Below are 20822 nucleotides of genomic sequence, written 5' to 3'. Positions count from 1 at the left end.
TCTGTCAGCTCCCAGTGTAAGTCTCGCGAGAGCCGCGGCTCTCGTGAGATTTACACTGGGAGCTGACCGAGGTGCTGAACGGACGGCGCGGAAGAGGAGAGAGCTGACAGGAGCTGCAGGAAAGGTAAGTACAGCTCTGCCAGCACCCCTCTCCCCCCAGTCTGTATTATGGCAATGCAAATTGCCATAATACAGACTCTGACTCGAGTATAAGCCGAGTTCCGGTTTTTCAGCACAAAAAATGTGCTGAAAAACTCGGCTAATACTCGAGTATATACGGTAAATGTCAAACGCTAGGTACAGATTATCCTTACATAGATACAAATTTCAGCTACAAGGCAGCGATATAGGAAAGTACGATTTTTATATAGAAATAGTAGACATAAGTGAGAAAGGCATTTGTCACAAAATAGTTAACCGACTGTACTAAGAGTAAACGGAGTAGTCAGACATACGTGTATATACTACTAATGCTTCAGCTACACTAACAATGCACCCCAACTAGTTTGGTAAAAATTAGTCTGCAAGAAAAGCAAAATACTTTGAGTCCCATAGGAAAGATGCCTCGCTTACCCTAGTGCTAGTTTAATAAAGCAAAGGGTGCATTTAATGGCTAAGCGGCTTTCTCTGGCAAAAAACAAAAAACAAAAAAACAAACAAATGTTATGTAAACCCTGACAATCTAAAATTAAGACTCATTGTGACCAATCCTATAAGCACACAGATGCTGGTACATCTTGCTTATGTATGTTATGAGCTGCAAGGTTATGGGAAAATAGTTGAGAAATCTTACCAATTGAGTTATTGACTTTTTCGCCTTTCTTCTTTTTGTTTTTCTTGTTTTTCCCCTTTGGTTGGGGTGACTCTGCACTGGTCAGCTTGTTGTTGGGTGGCTGCTCACTGACTGCCTGGGGTTCGTTTGCTGCAGGAGGTTTGTCCTCCTTGACATGGTTAAGTGTCTTCTTATTGTTACCATTCATTTTCTTATCGTCCTTCTGTTCAACAACAGGTGCCACTTCCACCGCTTTGACTTTGGCTTCGTTTTGGTTCCTTGTTTTTGGTTGGACTTCGTTGAGCTTGGGAGCCTCAGCTTTTTTCACTTGTTCAAGGATTGGTTTGGGGATTTGCGGCTTGGGCTGCTTCTGCTTGACACCATTTTCCTTGTGATGGACTAAGTCTAAAAGCAGAGAGAGTTCTTGCTGCTTCATCTTCATCTCTTTTTCAAGCTTTAGGTCTCTCATGATTTCAGAGTATGGTGGCTTGTTGATGGCCTCTAGTAACGGCTCTATTTTATGACACTGTCTCCCAAGAAACTGGGCAGGTAACGTATCCTTTATCTCCGATGGGTCTAAAGTTCCATTAGGTATCACCTCGGAGGAGTTATGTGCAGATTCCTTATTGGAAATAGAATTGCAAGTCAATCGTTCAATCTTATGTGAGTCTCTGCTGGATCTCTCCCTTCTCTTTTTCTTGTGAGCCTGGCACTCCTGGTGACGCAGTATCTCTTGCTTTAGTCTCTCCTCTTCTTCCCTTTGCCTCTGCTCTTCCAGCATTTGGAGCTCTTCCCTCTCTCTGGCTTCCGCTTCCTGTCGGGCCTTTTCCTCTAGCTGCACAAGACAAATACAGTTTTGTAACTCGACATGAAAGACATGACATTATGTATCTACGCAAAAAAATTCACTTTTTTAAACCCAATTTGAAATTATGTTGACACACTGTATAAATGTGCTGAGTGTATGGTGAGTGCTTACACATTTAAAATTAGATAAATGAAACTGAAAATATGACTTCGTAGAAACCAGAGCAAAACAAAAACACTAAAAAGTTACACATTGAGACCAAAAAAGTTGACAGATTTAGTTTCATCCATCCTGCTAAGGAAATGATGCTGTAGAAAGAACAAAACGTCCTTCCTGTACCTGTTTTCTGGGATTCCAGTGTTGGAATGTGTACATAGAGGGGTCAAAAATTCGGAAATGTGTACAAACATTTGCCAAGTGCCAAGTGATGACAGAAAAGCTATTAAAGAAAACCGCAATTTAAACACATCGTTTGATATGGAAATAACTTGACATGTAATTTGCATCTACCACAGATTAGTATTCCCTTAAAACTTTCCTTTTTTAGCAAGTCAAATGTTTTATTGACTAAATGAGTTTTTGCTAACAGTTTAGGAAGTTCTTAATTTAAGAGCTCCAATTATAATGGTTGGCGGTATTTTAGAGTTTGGCAACTCAGGGCAATTGTCAATGTATTGTGCACAGAAAATCAGTTAGTAGACCAATCACACCGGATCTGATCTACTGATACTGACTGGATTTAAAACTTGAATGCATGCCGTCAGAAAAGTCTGAGTAGTATGCAAATACAGCACAAATGCTACTTTGAACTCTAAAGGGCTGGTCACTGTAATGGAATTTGCCAAAGTGTCAAACCACCTGGCTAGTGAAAGGGAATCATTTATAACAATCTTTAAAATGTAACAAAGGAAAAGTAAATGCAGCCAGACAGCGAGAGATCCAAGTCCACACTGATGCAATAAATCCATTTGGATATTTTTCTAGAGTTGCAGCTTCATTTTTCTCCTTGGCAACAAAGAAAGGGCATACTCTATTCGAAGTGTGAGACAGGAAGTGGAAATATTGTGTTTAATAATATAACAGTTTAGGACAAAATGCTTATGTGGACTACAGTATAAAAATGGTTGTCCTTGGTTTTGTTTCATGGGAACACTTCTAGAAAATTAAAGAGATGCTAAACAATCTCACTTGAATAAAATGTTTACTCGACTGTTGTATTTGAAACAAATTGCATAAAAAGCAGGAAACACCTATAAACATGTTTCCAGTCAAACTATATAGTTTCCTTTTGTACAGAAAGATAGTAGTCTACAAAGCTCAAAAAGGAAGAGAGGTTCTATCTAGGAACCAGTATGTAAGGAGTAACATAAGAATGTAGAGCTAAATAAGGGAGAGGATACGGCAAGGTGTTCCAACAACAAAAATTAAAACAGGTGAAAAGAGGAAGAATTTAGTATTGGCATATGTGTGATGTTTAACATAGTATATTCTATTATACCTTGCTTCGTCTTTTCTTTTCACCTGTTTTAATTTTTGTTGTTGGAACACTTTGCCGTATCCTCTCCCTTATTTAGCTCTACATTCTTATGTTACGCCTTACATACTGGTCCCTAAATGGAACCTCTCTTCCTTTTTGTTATATCTAACTATGGTTAGGCCCTTTCAGTTTGGAGTACACCTCTCAGGGACCTTATCCACTTATACTTGTCCTAGTCTACAAAGCTCACCTGCGCCTCTCTCAATGTTGCAGTATATTTCTCACTGTGCTTTCTAAACTGATATGATCTGCAGGGGCGGACTGACCGGTCGGGCACTTCGGACATGGTCCGAGGGCCCGGCCGGGAGGGGGGCCCGCCATCAGGGGGCCCGGCCGCCCCTTTAAATGCTGCAGCCGCCTGAGCGCTCTCCTAAGGGCGCTCAGGCGGCTGCAGCTTCTCACCTCCCCTCCCCTCCCCTGTAGCGTAGCCGAGCGGCTTTCCGGTCCGCGGTGCCCGGCCGGAGTGATAGGAAGGTGCACACTGTGCACCTCCCTGTCAGTCCGGCCGGGTACAGGAAACAGAAACTCCTGTTCCGCGCGGAACAGAAGTTTCTGTTTCCTGTACCCGGCCGGACTGACAGGAAGGTGCACAGTGTGCACTTTCCTATCACTCCGGCCGGGCACCGCGGACCGGAAAGCCGCTCGGCTACGCTACAGGGGAGGGGGGGTTAAAAGAGAGAGGGAGGGGGGGGGTTAAGAGAGGGAGGGGGGGGGTTAAAAGAGAGGGAGGGGGGGGTTAAAAGAGAGAGGGAGGGGGGGGGTTAAAAGAGAGAGGGAGGGGGGGGGTTAAAAGAGAGAGGGGGGGGTTAAAAGAGAGAGGGAGGGGGTTGGGTAAAAGAGAGAGGGGGGGTTAAAAGAGAGAGGGGGGTTAAAAGAGAGAGGGGGTTAAAAGAGAGAGGGGGGTTAAAAGAGAGAGGGGGTTAAAAGAGAGAGGGGGGGTTAAAAGAGAGAGGGGGGGTTAAAAGAGAGAGGGGGGTTAAAAGAGAGAGGGGGGTTAAAAGAGAGAGGGGGGGTTAAAAGAGAGAGGGGGGGTTAAAAGAGAGAGGGGGGTTAAAAGAGAGAGGGGGGTTAAAAGAGAGAGGGAGGGGGGGGTTAAAAGAGAGAGGGAGGGGGGTTAAAAGAGAGAGGAAGGGGGGGTTAAAAGAGAGAGGGAGGGGGGTTAAAAGAGAGGGGGGTTAAAAGAGAGAGGGAGGGGGGTTAAAAGAGAGGGGGTTAAAAGAGAGAGGGAGGGTTAAAAGAGAGGGGGGGTTAAAAGAGAGAGGGGGGTAAAAGAGAGGGGGGGTAAAAGAGAGAGGGGGGGTAAAAGAGAGAGGGGGGGTTAAAAGAGAGAGGGAGGGGGGTAAAAGAGAGAGGGGGGGGTTAAAAGAGAGAGGGGGGGTTAAAAGAGAGAGGGGGGGTAAAAGAGAGAGGGGGGGTTAAAAGAGAGAGGGAGGGGGGGTTAAAAGAGAGAGGGAGGGGGGGTTAAAAGAGAGAGGGAGGGGGGGTTAAAAGAGAGAGAGGGGGCGTTAGAGAGAGGGGGGGGTTAAAAGAGAGAGGGGGGGTTAAAAGAGAGAGGGAGGGGGGGTTAAAAGAGAGAGGGAGGGGGGGTTAAAAGAGAGAGGGAGGGGGGGTTAAAAGAGAGAGGGAGGGGGTTAAAAGAGAGGGAGGGGGGTTAAAAGAGAGAGGGAGGGTGGATTAAAAGAGGGAGGGGGGGTTAAAAGAGAGAGGGAGGGGGGGTTAAAAGAGAGAGGGAGGGGGGTTAAAAGAGAGGGAGGGGTAAAAGAGAGAGAGGGGGCGTTAAAAGAGAGAGAGGGGGCGTTAAAAGAGAGAGGGAGGGGGGGTTAAAAGAGAGAGGGAGGGGGGGTTAAAAGAGAGAGGGGGGGTTAAAAGAGAGAGGGGGGTTAAAAGAGAGAGGGGGGGTTAAAAGAGAGAGGGGGTTAAAAGAGAGAGGGAGGGTTAAAAGAGAGGGGGGTAAAAAGAGAGAGGGAGGGGGGGGTAAAAAGAGAGAGGGAGGGGGGTAAGAAGAGAGGGATAGGGGGTAAGGAGAGGGAGGAGGTAAGAGGAGGGAGGGGGGTATGAAGAGAGGGAGGGAGGGTAAAAAGAGGGGGAGGGGGGTAAGAAGAGAGGGAGGGGGTAAGAAGAGAGAGGGAGGGGGTAAGAGGAGGGGGGTAAGAAGAGAGAGGGAGGGGGTAAGAGGAGGGAGGGGGGGTAAGAAGAGAGGGAGGGGGGGTAAAAAGAGGGGGAGGGGGTTAAGAAGAGAGGGGGGAGTAAGAAGGGAGGGGGGAGTAAGAAGGGGTAAGAAGAGGGGGAGGGGGGAGTAAGAGGAGGGCAATTGCCCCCTTCCCTGTCATACACTGCCCACCCATACACACACAGCCCCCCATACTAACATTGCCACACACATACACAGCCCCCTCGTACACACATTGCCCCACACACCCTACACATTCACACACTACACCCCCTCACACACACTGATCCTTTCACACACACTGAACCTTTCACACACACTGAACCTTTCACACACACTGAACCTTTCACACACACACTGCACCCCTTACACATTGCACCACTGCTCCTATACCCTACTACAGCCTCATATCCCAGCAGACCCCAGGTAAGTTGTCAAACTGTTCTTAAACGGTTTGACTACTTACTCTAGGAGGGGGGCCCGGCCCTCCTGGCACCATAACGACTACACAGAGCAGTAGTGGTTATTGTGCATGGATTATTTCTTTAAATAATCTACGAGTGCCCCAGTAGCCAGCCCACAGGCCGGCCAGCCAGCCAGCCAGCCCACAGGCTGGCCAGTAGCCAGCCAGCCAGGCCACCAGTTAGGCTTAAAGCCAGCAAGCCACAGCCTGCCAGCCAGCAAGCCACAGCCAGCAAGCCACAGCCTGCCAGCAAGCCCACAGCCTGCCAGCAAGCCCACAGCCTGCCAGCCGCAGCCAGTAAGCCCGCAGCCAGTAAGCCCACAGCCTTCCAGCAAGCCCACAGACTGCCAGCCAGCAACAGTAATTAAGGTAACAGGAGCCAACTTGGCCTAGGTATCAGCGAGCTATGTTGTGTTGCTATATTGTGAATAGGAACCAGAGTGTTGGAGAGACCCCCCTCCAGGCCCCATTAGACTCCATTGTAGTCTCTAATGGGACCTGGAGGAAATTCTTTCTAACACACTCTCTAAAGGACACTGAGATAGCCTCTGCTAGAATTCTCCCCCCCCCCCCCCTCCATGGCCCATTAGCCCTCAATTGAAGTCTCTACTGGGGCCGGGAGGCGACTGTTTCCAGCAGGGACACTGAGATGGCCTCTATTAGAAAGACCCCCTTCCAAGCCTATTAGACTCCATTGTAGTCTCTAATAGGGCCTGGAGGGTATTCTTTCTAACACACTCTCTAAAGGACACTGAGATAGCCTCTGCTAGAAAGACCCCCCTCCATGGCCCATTAGCCCTCAATTGTAGTCTCTACTGGGGCCTTGAAGGGATTATTGCACTTTTGTTCCTTGTGTCTAAAGATTGTGTAGGGTGTGGCTGGAGGCGGTGCATGGAGGCGGGACATGGGTGGCGCTTGCTGCGGAGTATGGGTGGGGCCTGTAAGGGGGCCCTTGATTTATTTTGCCCGGGGGCCCTGAGGGTTCTCAGTCCGCCCCTGATGATCTGTAATAACTGGGCTTGGCCAAAAATTCTAAACCCATCACTACCTCAAAGCCTACAGCATAGCATTCCCAAGTTAGGCATTTTATCTTTAGTTCTTAAATACGCTGAAAGGTTTGCACAATGTCTAGGGCAGTGGTTCCAAAACTAGTCCCATGTTTTGTCAGTATCTCCAGTGGAACAAAAAAAGGGGAAAAATAAATCCTGGATTGTTGCTGGGCCATGAGGACTGGTCTGGGAACCACTGAAATAGAGCAACAAAGCCACAATGCACACAACTTTCAGAATTACCCATTAAAGTGAGAACTGTCAGGAATACAAAGTAAAAAAACATGGTTTAGGTCTCTAAAGTTGAACTGGAAAACATCAGAACCTCATCACAGACTTCCCACCCTTAAATGGCACATGTAACCCTTCACCTATGTCCATGTGAAGGAGTCTGCTTGGCTACCTGTCAAAGGAGAAGGAAGGCGTGCATGTAAGGTGACCGCGCAGCTGCTGTATAGAAATTGTAACAACCGGAATGCAGACTCAGATTTGAAAAGTTTAAGATTCTACATATAAAAAGACATATTTGTGTTTTTGCCATGTAGCCCAGCAGCAGTGAGCTTTGCACAATAGAAAGGAGTTTACCTTAATTTTGTATGCATTAAAAAAGATAAATCATTAAAAAATGAAAGGAAAAACATTTTGCAAAGTTCCTGCTGCTTCAGCAAATACAGTGTAATCAATACCAGGAGGCTGACCCCTCAATACCAGAAAGAAGTTCCAACTATAAGGAGCCTCCCATTCCGGAATTTTTTCCCTTCTATCATATAAACCCTAGTCCAGGCATAGGCAACCTTCGGCACTGCAGATGTTTTGGACTACACCTCCCATGATGCTTTACCAGCATTATGTGTGTGGTAGAGCATTATGGGGGATGTAGTCCACAACATCTGGAGTGCCGAAGGTTGCCTATCCCTGCGCCTAGTCTATCAGACAAACAGGAAACACTACAAAGATACCAAAGAGCAAAACGAAAGAGGGTAAACATACACCACCTGGTTTCCAATCCTTGAAGAATGAAAATGAGAAATATATGACTGTTGCAAAACAAACTGGTATTTATACAAACCTAGTGGTGAACTAGTGTTGCCTCATAATCTTAATCCTGAGGTCAAAATGACTATAAAAAAATAAATAAAAAAAATAGCCTAGACTAAAGAGCAGAAACCCTATAAAATTACCCCATGACCTCAAAGGCAAACATACCCCATAAAAAGGATAACATACTGAAGTACATGATACTCCTAAAACATTTGGACAGATGATGCTGCACTTGTGTGTTGTGTGTGTGAGTGTTACAGTATGGTCTGTTTGGTACCTTAAACCTAAAGATGTTTTCCCAGACACTGCTGGCCCAGATGCTAACCTGATGCTTTCCCGGTCGTTCTCCGTCCGGCTCAGCTTCTGCTTTGTCAGTCCGTTCCTCAGCCGTGCTGGTGCAGGTTTCCTGCATGCTCCCCTCTGAGCCGAGCACATGGCTAACATTTATATTGATTGCTGGGCTCGCCCCATAATCCTATGGGGTAGCACATGGGTAATTATAATTGTATAATGGATAAAAAAAAATCTTCATATATATATCGTTAAGATAGAAAAGTTATGCAGAAATAAATAGTAATGGGGTCATTCTATAATTCATACTGTAGAAAACAAATGACCTCACATGGAAGAACTGATTTTTGGACTCAATGAGCCAATCTTGTTCTTCTTCCATGCTGCTCAGGATCCAGCAGCACAGGCACAAAAGGTCTGGCTGACTTACTAATGTAAATACCTAATGATCTATTTAGGTACGTTTAACATGTCTCTATGGGATCATTGGTTAAAGACAGATGGATCAATTTTATATGTTTAATGGCCATAATTGTTAAAGAAAAACAACTATACAGACATGAGGGGTGAAATTTCTATGTATACTAGAAAGGAGTTTGGTTATGTATGCTCTTGTTCCATTTTCTGTGAAACAAAACTTGTATTTGTATCTATGTATATGTGTCTATAGTTTGCCATAGTAGCCTCTCTAATTGAATATTTAGTGTCCTTACCTTTCTTTGTTTGTGCCTTGCCCGTTTTGCTGCTCTGGAGCTGCTCACTGGCTTGGTCTCCGAACTGTTGATGAACTGCACGAGGTCTTCTACTTTCCGATGGTCAACAACACCGTCCCTTTCAGAAAGCTGGTCGGATTTTTTCGGCTGCTCTTCTTTTCTTTTTGTTAACCTTAGGCGCAGTTTTTCTCTCATCTCTGTGTAATTTCTACTAGTTGGCGCAGATGGAGGCTGTAAAAAAAAAAAAAAAAAAAACATAGCAAAAAAAGAGAAAATTTTTAAGTAATGTCTTCAGTGGGATCCATTTAATGCAGATGTTACCCTTATTTGTAAGCAACCTAATAGCTAGAGATACAGCCTCAACAAAACAAAAGAGAAACGGACATCAATTGTGGACTGTTAAAGGTTATCCTATAGCATATTTAAGTGCACTAGGATGTACATTATACTAAATATAATACCATACCCTTACCCCTCCGTGTCCGAAGAACTCGCAGTAACAACAATCGCAATATTTCCCCTCCTTTTGGTTGGTTGAGGTGGATGTACTAGAGCTGTGCTCTGAGCAGCTGTCTTCATCCTGACTTTCCTCCCCATCGTACTGCTGGTGTTCATAAGCGCCATTGTTCTCACATCGATGTCCCTCACAGTCTGGATCACTGAAACATTTAGGCACAATTTAAACATCCGTGTAAACTCATGATGCATCTTCCAAAGTGTGTGTGTGTGTGTGTGTGTGTGTGTATATACACACACACACACACACACACAGTAATCTGTTTATTATACTAATTAACAAACCTGCATAATTTCTGCAAAGAATGCAAAGCACTTGTACCCAAGTTCCATAATGTTTATCCACTTACAAGTGGAAATAGGTAAACAATTACATATCCCACCAGACAGAAAGTTGATGGGATTAGTATTGTTCACCATTAGCATTTGAAAAGATAACTTGACAGAAAAGCTTCAGTTTCATTATTATGTGTTTAAAACTATAGCTAAACTTATTAAACAAACCCTCCCAGGACAAGTGATGCTCGGCATTCAGCATTTGGAGGAGAAGAGCAAAACGTTGCTTTACATCAAGAAAGAGATGTCATGGAGTGCATCATAAACCGCACTTTATGGGAACTAAAGGGCTTTGAGAGAGATGTGAATACTGTGGAATTATCAGTGCTGCTGAACTTCTATTTTGATCACATTTGAGATGCATTCAGTTTTCGAATTTGTGCGTCTCCTACATTTAAGCAAAATTAGAAAGCCTTGAATACATTATAAGGCCTGCAAACACTCAATGGGGCATTGCGATATGAGCACCCTGCACGTTAAAGCCCAGTAATATGCATACACACATAAAAATGGCGCACTTGCAGTATGAATAAGTAACAAATTCAGTGTTTAAGCAAACTTATTTCACACACTTATTTAGCACTGGGCAGGTTTATAGGAGAGGGAAAAAAACAACATCACTATCACAGGCTGTTTCTACAAGTAATTTGCAACAAGTCATCCGCTGGATTATTCAATATGCTTAGTTCACTTACCTGCAGACGCTAGGAGGAGCACTTAGCGAGCTGTCTGTCGTAGACGAAGGAGGTGCAGCTGTAGATGGACAAAAACCTAAGTGTGGATCGACGAACCCTGGGGCGGTGGCAGCTGTTTTGGGGAATGGCTGAGCAGCAATATTTGGGAGGTGGGGAGTGGCAGCTGAAGAGTGTGAACCAGGAGACAGCGAGGGAGGAGTGGTTAAGCTTGTAGGACTGTTTCTTGGTGCAATCGGCGTAGTATTATGTCGGTGGTCCTCTTTGATATTGTGAAATACTTCACCTTAAAGAGAAGATAAAGTATAATGTTCAAAACTACCCACTAAGGAAATAACAGTCAGACAAGGCAAATTATATGCACAGTCCTGAAACTTCTAGTGAAAAGTCAGACTCTGTGCGCATGGATTCATTACGCTAAAGAAACTTGCTACAAATGTGAAAGAAAGGAGTATAATTCTGCTTGCTTTACACAATCCATGACCTTCACATTTTTTACGTGAATATATTAATATAGACATAGACAACTAAAATTGGTGCAACTCCCACCTGTTAAAAAAATAAAATCCATTAGCAAGGTGAGAGACCCAAATAATGAGAATCAAAACGTCTACAGGAAATATCTTCCTAACCACCCTATGAAAATATATATTGTAATTAGAATTCTAGGGATGTCTTCATAAAACAGACTGAATACTACATTGGTAAGTGCAGAATGAATATGCATCTAATAAAATGAAACTCACATGTCACTGCCCAAGCTGGCTTTTCATGAAGATTAAACAGAGCTATACAAAAAGATTGGGGATTGTTCCGATTCACAAGCTCCCAAAATGTACATTATGCAATCTCACGATCTAGTTTACTTGTGTTATGGAAGCAATGCAGATGATCACAGAGCCGAGAACTACCAGCAAACTTCAGACACATTAGGGGACAATTTCACTAGCTCAATGTATGGATTCATTTTTACTAACCCACAGAGGATGATTCTATTTTAGAGGTCTATTTTAAGGACTAGTGGTTACATATGTGCAGCAAATGTCTAGATATATGTTAAAGACCCTTACAGACCAGTAACAAAATCACCAGCTGCCCCTGCACCAAAAAAAAAAAATCAATAAAAAAAAAAAAACACTTGCCTATAGAAGAAGGCCTCTTCGATGACACTTTAAACTGGTTGCTGCTAGACTGGACTGTGGTAGCAGTGCATGAAACGGAGGAAGTAGCAGATGAGGTTGCCATAACAACCTTATTTGCTTCTATAAAGGCATCCTGGAAATTGTAAAGACATTTCTTTTTGGCAGTGTTTTTTTTCTCCTTTACGTCTGGTGCCGGTGTTGGGTCATTGCTAGGTGCTGTGGAAAGTGCTTCAGGTCTGATTTCAGGGAGCGCTGGCCCTAAAATATCACCCCCTAAAGTGTGATAAACAGCAACATTCAATGAGTTGTCCACAGTAAACACAGAGACATAAACTTCATTTACACCCATGGTTAGTTTGCTGCATATGGTACGCCAAGCAAGAATTAGAGTGAGTTTAAAACTTACTCTGTGTACCATGGGTTATATGAGGTAAGCAAAGACCCACAGGGACCAATCACAAAGGGCCATCATTAGCATAAGGTGTTTACATATAATTTCAATACATAGTGCATGGTAATTTCGCTGAGTGATATGCCGTATTCAATACAAAGTAATATACAAATGCTAATTCAATAACATGAGAACCTGTACTCTACCCAATGAATGCAAATTACCATATCCTTAACACTGTAGCAAACAATGCTTGGATGTTAACTTATAGTTGAGCAAGCATACAAATCAGGACAAATAAAAATAAATGGGGGGGGGAATAGGTTGAATTAAAATCAGAATTTTATTTAAATATATTAAGGATAGTTTTCTATTTAAGATACGTGATAGTCCAAATGTTATTCAGCATGAAATGGGGATTAGTTCTGTACCTTTTTTTTTTTTTTTACCTTGTTACTGTAGGGATAACATGCACATATAAAAAACAAAATAAACTAAGTTCAGAAAAAGACCTTAATTCCATTGTTATTCTTCATAACTGTGTGCAAAAAAAATACCAGGTTACTCCAAACACCATGGCAACTTCACTGATTTAAAGTGGTCATGGTGCACAGAGTCTGTCCTTGCAGCTTTTCAATCTAAAACTTCTGGAGATATTTTATATTGCTGTCGAAAGGTGCCACTCAACCTCCAGCAGCGTCATTCTGCCATCATCCAGCTCGGATCAGTGATGTCTCAAGTTGTCTATTGTGGCAGATCAACAAATATGTCATAAGCCAGTTTAAACTAAGTTTTAGTCTGGTTAATATCAATATTGTGCATAATCTTTAATAATTTAATAATTCAGTGGCTGAGCGCATTCAGCTAACACTCTCAGCCAATAAATGATTGTCGGGATTGGCATCTGGGGCATCTCCCAGAGTCCGAGAAGGCTTGGCGTCCTGGTGAGAACCAAGGTAATATGGCAAACAATTGCTATTTAAAAGACATTTTGTTTAACCAATTAACTTAAATTGTGATCATTGACGTTTAAGCACATACATGATTATGTATACAAAATAATTTTAAATAAAATAATTCAAGCTGTTCTCCCAATATGGATGATAAAACTATAATATTGGTGATAGCTCATCTTCAAATAATTTCAATCAATATCTATGTATTTGTAATGGTATATAACAAAATCAGTTCTGAGACGAGAGTTAAACTAATCTGAAAAGTTATTTTAAATATGAACTCTTCATCTGGTTGCAAATATCTAAATTATAACAAGCAAGAAAGAGAAAAAACATTTAAACCGACTAGTGATTTCAATAATGATTTAAAACAAATCCACATCTCTTGAGATGTGTATATTCATTTTGTAATTACAATAAACAATAGTGATTTACAGAGAAGTACTTAAAGCCACTTTTGTTGAAACATTAGATCAAAAACAGAATGCTCCTACAATCAGTCAAAAAATGAATGGCAATTTGGGTTCATGCAACTGTATCGTATGTTATAATAAAGATTTTTAAAAAAGGTCACCCCAAACAAAAAAACAAGCTCTTATTAACACACTGATTTTTGGTTTGAGTAGTCCTTGCCATGCTTCCCTTACCAGCAAGCGGGTCTGGTAAAAAAGTAGCTGGATTCCAGTTCTTGTCATTCATCATTTCTGAACCCCAGAGACTTATAAACTTCGACCGGTTCCATTCTGGAGAATTCCCAAAGCAACTTGGATACATGTGGTCTTGCAAAGAAGCATTAAATACTTGATGCTTGTTTGTGTGGTTTTGAACAGTTGTTGGTGGCAAGGCCTAAAAAAGTATAAAATTGGAGTTCAAGAAAAAACAAAATGGTTAGGTTTTCGAATGGGGGAAAATAAATCTATATTAAAAAAAAAAAAAAAAAAAGTGTGTGTGTATATAACACGCACACATTATAATATCATAATATTAGTATGCCAAAGCCCAATTTAAACAACAAAGATCGAGGCAATGCATGGCTAGTTTAATTTAAAGACAATGTAAACGACTCCAAGCTTAAAAAAGCATTGTAAATTGTTGGTAGTGAAACAAAAGACCTTTAAATTATCATAATGAATCTGTGGAAACTGACAATTATGTGACTTTATACAAAGATCTCCTCCAAATCTCTCTTAAAATAATCTTAACAGGATTAGAAAGTTAACATAGGAATCGCTTTGCAAATTTAATTCAAGCAGAAAGGGAAGCTGGTAGAACTTAAATGTCACTCTGAAAGGTCACACCATAAGCACTACAGTTCATTATTGTGACTTCGGTAGAGAATCTTTCGTAGACATCTTAAACTATGTCTCTACAAAGTCTAACTAGAAACAAGTCTTTCACTAAAGCAGTCACCTACAAGCCTGAGCACATTGACGTAAAAACAGCCCACGTGATTCTAATGAACTTGCTTGCTTAGTTTGCAACGGTCTTACCTTATTGTGTGCAAAGGGAGACGTTGCATAAAGCGTAGGGTGAATGAGTGGTCGAGGCAAGTGGGGGATTGTATGTAAGGGTAAATGTCCATGAATATGAGGATAGAGGTGAAGTGCTGGGTGGGCTGGCTTCTCAGGGTTTATAAAGTGATGTCCAGCAGGTAGACGTCCTCCTACAAGGGCTGATGGGGATAGACCAGAGGCTTCTTGCTTACACACATGACACTCACATGAACTGGGAACGGAATCCCCCTGCAATGTATTAAAAAGATCTTTTTCAAAAGATGTTTTAAGGATTGCTTAATGTTTTTTTTCAGTGACGTTCAGCACAACTTTTTGAGTGCAAGTCAAGTTTTCTATATTACATAGCATTATGGGCTTTTTTCCCCCCTACACTGGTAAGTCGGGTCAACACCCCTCCAAATAATTATGTTTGTTACTTGAATAGGTTATGATGTAAGAAACATGTTGCCCTGGTTTTCTCTCATTATTATACTTAAAGGGACACTATAGTCACCAGAACAACTACAGCTTAATGTTCTGGTGAGTGAAATCATTGTCCTCAGGCATTTTCAAGCAAACACTGCCTTTTCAGATAAAATCCACTGTTCACATTGCCCCTAGGGACACCTCCAGGTGGCCACAGGAGGTGCTTCCTAGGGCAGTGCTGCACAGCCATTCAGCCACTCTGCATGGGGACGCTGAATTCTCCTCATAGAGATGCATCTCTATAAAGAAGTGTTGATTGGCCAAAACGGCGTTTGGCCATGCCCCCATCTCACCTCCTTGCTGATTTTAGCCAATTCAATGCTTTCCCTATAGGGGAAATAAAAATATGGGAAAGAATTAGATTGGCTAAAAATCAGAAATTCTGATATCAAGGAGGTGGATCGGGGCAGGGCATGCGCAGGCAGACCCATGCGGCCCTGGAAAAGGGGTGAGTTTTATTAATTTTTAAGGGGGCTGAGGTTAGGACAAGCCATCTAAATGGTGGGTTTAACACTATAGGGTCAGGAATACGTGTTTGTGTTCCTGACCCGATCGTGTTCCTTTAAGATGCCGCTAAATGACCATCCCCCACACTGCATGACATTACAAGGTGCTTTGTACCCAAGCCATACCATATCTTCAATATAAACATGGATTCCACACATTTGTTAGCAAAGGCAAGAAGCAAATTATATAGTAAATTCCTCGCAAAATGTACTTATTAAATACTACTATTGCCCAATATGAAAGTAAATATTAGGGGATGTCTGATGGGAAAATGAAGTGTGTGCTGAAACATTTTACCTGAGGACTAAGGTAAGATGGAGGCGGACTGTCCATTTTCCCAACCTCTTTTCGAGGTGACCTCTTTCCTAAGTGCATATCTTCTTTTGGGAGATTGTGCTGCTCGCCTCCACTTTCCCCATCAGCTTCTTCATCATCATCATCGGCCTCTGAGGAGCTACTGCTGGTGCTACTCACTGGAGGAGACTGAAAAGTGAGAACCAGGAATATATTATTGCAGACATGGGGACTAGTATGGGGAACGGAGGAACAATATGGAAAAAGACAGTACCTCATCTTTCAAAGCCATGTTCTCCCCACCACCGTTGAGTTCACTGTGAATTCCATTCATGTTGGCTACAACTTCTGCATCATCATAATTATTTAACGGGTAAATATCAGCAAATTTTGCTGATAAAGGGGCAACATCCTCGTCATCACTACCACTGGCAAAAAAAAAAAAGTAAACATATGGTTACAAAATCATTTTGCAAGATGGATTTGAGAAAGGAAGACAAAAGCAGGTGTACAATGTCAAACGAAACTTCCAAAACAAATTACATTTTATTTCCTTCAAAGGGTCAGTCTAAGCACCATAAGCACTTTGCATTACTGAAATGTGCATGGCACTAGGATCACCCTGAGCCCACTCATTTCGGAGAGAGTGGCTTATTGCAGCAGTGATTTGTAATTTAAATGGACGCTATAAAAACAGCCCAGATACTTTGCATCGTTATTTATTGAAGTGAGAACTCAAAGTTAATTCAAGTGCAGACCTAAAAGCATAGCTGTGAATTTTTCTCATTTTGCTATTTTTACCTTAGATTTGAAATTCACTTTCAATTCTCATTTTCTGGCTCTAAAGTAGTTGTGAACTACATCTCCCCTGCCGCCTTGCCAGCATTATGGGAAACAAAGTCCATAACATCTGGAGTGCCAAATTTGCCTACCCCCATTTTAGGCAATAACCATGTTAGTTCTGATTTGCCAGCGTCCGTATTGTCCCTAATGCGTTTGCGCTCACAACTGAGCTTTCCCAACACTAAATCACAGCCTAGCACAATAAATAGCAACATAGGCTATGAAAAAAACTCAGCCACATATATCTGTTTAAAGAACTAATCAAATTAACCTGATTATTGGAACAGCACTTTGAGGACAAATTACCAACCACATGACCGCATGATGGGATTAGTGTCCAGAGACCAGAATCAAACTCTTTGACAAGGAGAGTTTCCTCCAGGTGTGAGTGGTATATGCCCGCAAACCCGCTAAGCAGCGGGAAAGGGAAACTTGGACAAGTTCAGGGATATTTACTAAAGTGAGAATTGGCGGGAATTCAAGCTAAATTTCTTATTTAAGGCACAAATACCTGAACTGGAAAAATTCACGAAGCCGCCCATTATTCCAGTTGGTCTATTATATAAATACTAGTAATAATAATAACAAATGTTTGAATTCTCTTTGGACCGAGTTTGAATCACAGACAATTCTCACTAGTGGATAACCCTACAAGTTTAGTAATCCAGATCTCTAAACTGCTACAGGTGGCGGTGTGTGCACCTAAGTCTAAGTGAGGCGACATGCAGAAATAAGATAGCTGCCACATGCATCATTTAGGCAACTGTATGCACGAAAGAGCCCTTCATTTACTTTTTTGATGCATATAGTTTAAACTATACATTTGCTAGAACATGTTGCATTTCACATTGCTTGTGGATAACTGTTGCGTTGCGAACGTTATTTAACCACAAACATTCCCTAAGGGATTACCAATGGTCCACGTTTGACCGAGAACACTGCAAGAAATGCATGGGGGAATCCACCATTCCTGGCTGCATGTCGGGGGGGGTGTTGCGACAGTGGGACCATTTTTAAGTCCCACTGACCAACTGGTAATATAAGAGAAAAGGAGAGGGGGAAAAAGAATGCATTGAGAAGCATTATTTAAGATGCTAGATATCAACATCAAGATAGTAGATATATGTAGTAGTTTTGCTTCAGTACATTATACATAGATCAATGTTTATTCAAATGATCACTCAATACAAGGTACTCACAACGTGGGTGCAGAGCCATTGTCTGCAAGGATAAGTCTGGGGTGCTGCTGGATTGTGATGGGTGAACTGGAAGCGGACCCTGAACTGGCCGAAGAGATACTAGGAGGGTGTATCTCTGACAGATAATCTGGAGTGGATTCAACTTGTAGTGGTAACGGATTTAAGTGGATATCATCTGTGATTGGTGTGTCCATAATACCACAAGTAAGGATGTGAGAGAGGCTGCAGTCATCGCAAGTACATCTACAATGAAAAATGTGCAAGGTCACCAAAATAGCTCAAGAATTCGTGTATGGAGTCTTTTGCTTTGCATTTTTTTTTTCTTCTAAACATACAGAGAAACACCATAGTGGGTTTCTTACCCCCTTTTGGTGGATTAGGCAGAGAACACCAAAAAATACATTTAAAATAGTCAACCCCTCACTAGCCTATGGGTACCATTAGAAAATCTGCAAGCTTGTGTTCGTAAGACTTTGAAAGCATGCATGTTCACCTCTCAATTACCCATCTCAGAGTAACGCTCATCACAAGAGCAAAATATCATTCATGCAAAAGGAGAAATCACAGATGTCAAGCACAGCAAGGAAGATACTGCAAGAGTTTTGAATACATTGTTTCCAGTTAAGATACTGGCATACGGAGAATTAATTTAATGTTTTATATTTATACAATAACAGGGATGTCAGCACCTTGTTTGTATCTTCAAACCATTACAAAAAATATATAGCTAGTTAGCAATAAAGCATCTTTTTAAAACGTTTTATATGACAAGCTCACCTTCTTCTATAGTTACAGTTTGGACAGTCTGACATACACATACGGGTTGATAACATATGCCTCATTTTGTCAGTAAAGTTGTTTTCCCCAGTCAATGTTTTCTTATTATTTAACTACAAGAAAACAAAATGAAAATGCAAGATTACCATTCAATCACGAAAAAAAACATTAAAAATGAACAGATGCAGAATCCGGTGAATTGCACCATAACAAATCACTTCAATGGGGATTTTAACTCTAAGCTTAGAAAAAGCAGTGTAACTTGTTGGTAGATCGTAAATCCAGGGCTTGCAGTGAAACAAAAGACATTTTAAATTATTACAATGAATCTGTAGAAACTGACCATTCTCACCTGTGTTCCAACAAAGATCCCCAAATCTGCATTGTTTCAGGATCCTCTTAACAGGATTAGAAAATTAACATTGTAATCACTTTGCAAAATTTAGCAAATTTAATTCCATCAGAAGGGGAAGCTAGTAGAACGTGAAGGGATCACGAAGCACCATAAACACCACAGCCTATTGTTTTGTCTATGAGTCACACAGTCTTTGACAGACATACCGCTGTTTATGTCTGAGTGGTTTGACAAAAATGCAAGTCTCTCACAGGAAATAAAACCCTGCGCCCCTATGAATGCCCACCTTAGGCCAGTTACTCTATCCAGCAATAAACCTTGGACAGGCAAATGCAGAAGCCACATACGAATAAACTAGTTCACAGCAAAGGCACTAAATAATCCTGACTTATCAAATTGTACAAAAATAGCTTAAAACAAATAATGAGTCTGGTACCTGATAAGCTACCAACAGAATAATATTTCAGAGAAACATGTAAATATGAAACTGCATTCAAAAGAAAATGGTACATTTACACAGATTAAACAAAACAAATGTAACAGCCCACTCAATTTATAAAATATATATTATAGGCCTCAAATATAAGTAAAAACTGTCATCAATTACCATATTTTTCAGAATGAGTGAGTGAGAGAGGGAGATAGATATTTTTATAAATATATGTATTAATTTAGACACAATCTCTCTCATCAGCCCAGTGCAACCTTCTGTTGGAGTAGGTTTGGGGGAGACTCTACTCTGGGTGCAGGCAGGGTATCCCCCCCACCCCATTCAGGCAGTACCCAGTTAAGTTGTTAAACTACTCACAAACTGAAATCACTGCAGAGGTATCCTCATTTTTATGTCATTTAGAATGACCATGATGGACAAAGACATTTTGTCAAGTATGGACACTGCAGAGAGTTTCCCCTCAATACTCCAACTCTCCCCCTCCCCCTCCAACTCTCCCCCTCCCCCCCCCCTCCCCCCCCTCTTATTAAAGAACCAAAAGTTAAAGTTAATACATTTGTTACTGTATTACTTAGTGGGGAAGATAATGCCTATAACAGTGACTGTGTGACTGACACATTCTTAAATACTGCTACCAATTTAGAGGGGGGGGGGGGGGGGGGGGAATAATGTAAAAGGCCATTTTATTGTACCATGATGGAGGGGTGCCCATTTCTGTATGTCACTCACATTGACTGTAAGTTACAGATAAACATTGGTATGTACAGAGAAGATCACAACAAAATCAATGATATTTTTAATGTTTGTTCTTTCAGTATGCATTACTATGTCAGCAAATAGGTAGGGGGTGAACAAAACACAAAAACAAAAGCTAAATTGGTTTGGAATGGTCTAACACTTCATTCATATTAAATAAACTATATATGTAGGAAAAATAGCAGACCCATTTGGTGTTAAGGTAGACTGGTCAACATAGAAACCAAAAATTACATTAAGCAGCCAAGTATTGGTACTTATTTGATATGTTAAATTTAAACAAATTAAAAAAAATATACAGAAAAAAAAGCCAAACCTGTGGTTGAGACTTATCGTGATGCTTGAACAAAACTTATCTAGATGCCAAAGAAAGAATATATCAGGCCTCAAAATTTCAAGTCCTACGCTATAAAGTTACTCTCCACTGCAAGCCCGGTTGGTGAGTTCCTACCCGCCCGTGGTGAATTTTAACTAGCCAATGGCTAGTGAGCAGGTGGAAATTTTGTGCCCTGAACATATTACAGTATTATCATGCAATAGTATAAACATTCCCACATTTAAAGGTTTACTCCAAGCACCACATAGACCTTTAACCCCTTAAGGACCAAACTTCTGGAATAAAAGGGAATCATGACATGTCACACACGTCATGTGTCCTTAAGGGGTTAAAAGCATATGTTGATTACCCAGCTTATCTGCTTGGAACTCATTTTCCAGAATGCATCTGGACATATCCAGAGTGGCCATGAAAATCAGGAGAGAACTCAAAAGCAAAGGTTGAGGC

The 20822-nt window shown here is 41.6% G+C and overlaps 1 protein-coding gene across 3 annotated transcripts in view; it reads right to left on the bottom strand.

Moving 5' to 3' along the window:
• FAM193A (family with sequence similarity 193 member A) overlaps window positions 1-20822 on the bottom strand; it is a 107492-nt gene that overhangs the window by 4720 nt on the left and 81950 nt on the right. For 2 of the 3 annotated variants that reach the window (XM_063457685.1, XM_063457686.1), the window contains 12 exons: window positions 18477-18589; window positions 17700-17942; window positions 15932-16085; window positions 15661-15846; window positions 14368-14619; window positions 13525-13723; window positions 11531-11803; window positions 10392-10674; window positions 9317-9503; window positions 8845-9075; window positions 8166-8315; window positions 794-1607 (listed from right to left, as the gene is read on the bottom strand). In XM_063457685.1, coding sequence (XP_063313755.1) covers window positions 794-1607; window positions 8166-8315; window positions 8845-9075; window positions 9317-9503; window positions 10392-10674; window positions 11531-11803; window positions 13525-13723; window positions 14368-14619; window positions 15661-15846; window positions 15932-16085; window positions 17700-17942; window positions 18477-18589 — 3085 coding nt within the window. The remainder of the gene's footprint in view (window positions 1-793; window positions 1608-8165; window positions 8316-8844; window positions 9076-9316; window positions 9504-10391; window positions 10675-11530; window positions 11804-13524; window positions 13724-14367; window positions 14620-15660; window positions 15847-15931; window positions 16086-17699; window positions 17943-18476; window positions 18590-20822) is intronic. The other variant, XM_063457687.1, reaches the window with a different exon arrangement.

Source organism: Pelobates fuscus, chromosome 6 (genome assembly GCF_036172605.1).
Source record: "Pelobates fuscus isolate aPelFus1 chromosome 6, aPelFus1.pri, whole genome shotgun sequence".
NCBI lineage: Eukaryota > Metazoa > Chordata > Amphibia > Anura > Pelobatidae > Pelobates > Pelobates fuscus.
This window is presented reverse-complemented; position numbering and strand designations above follow the sequence as displayed.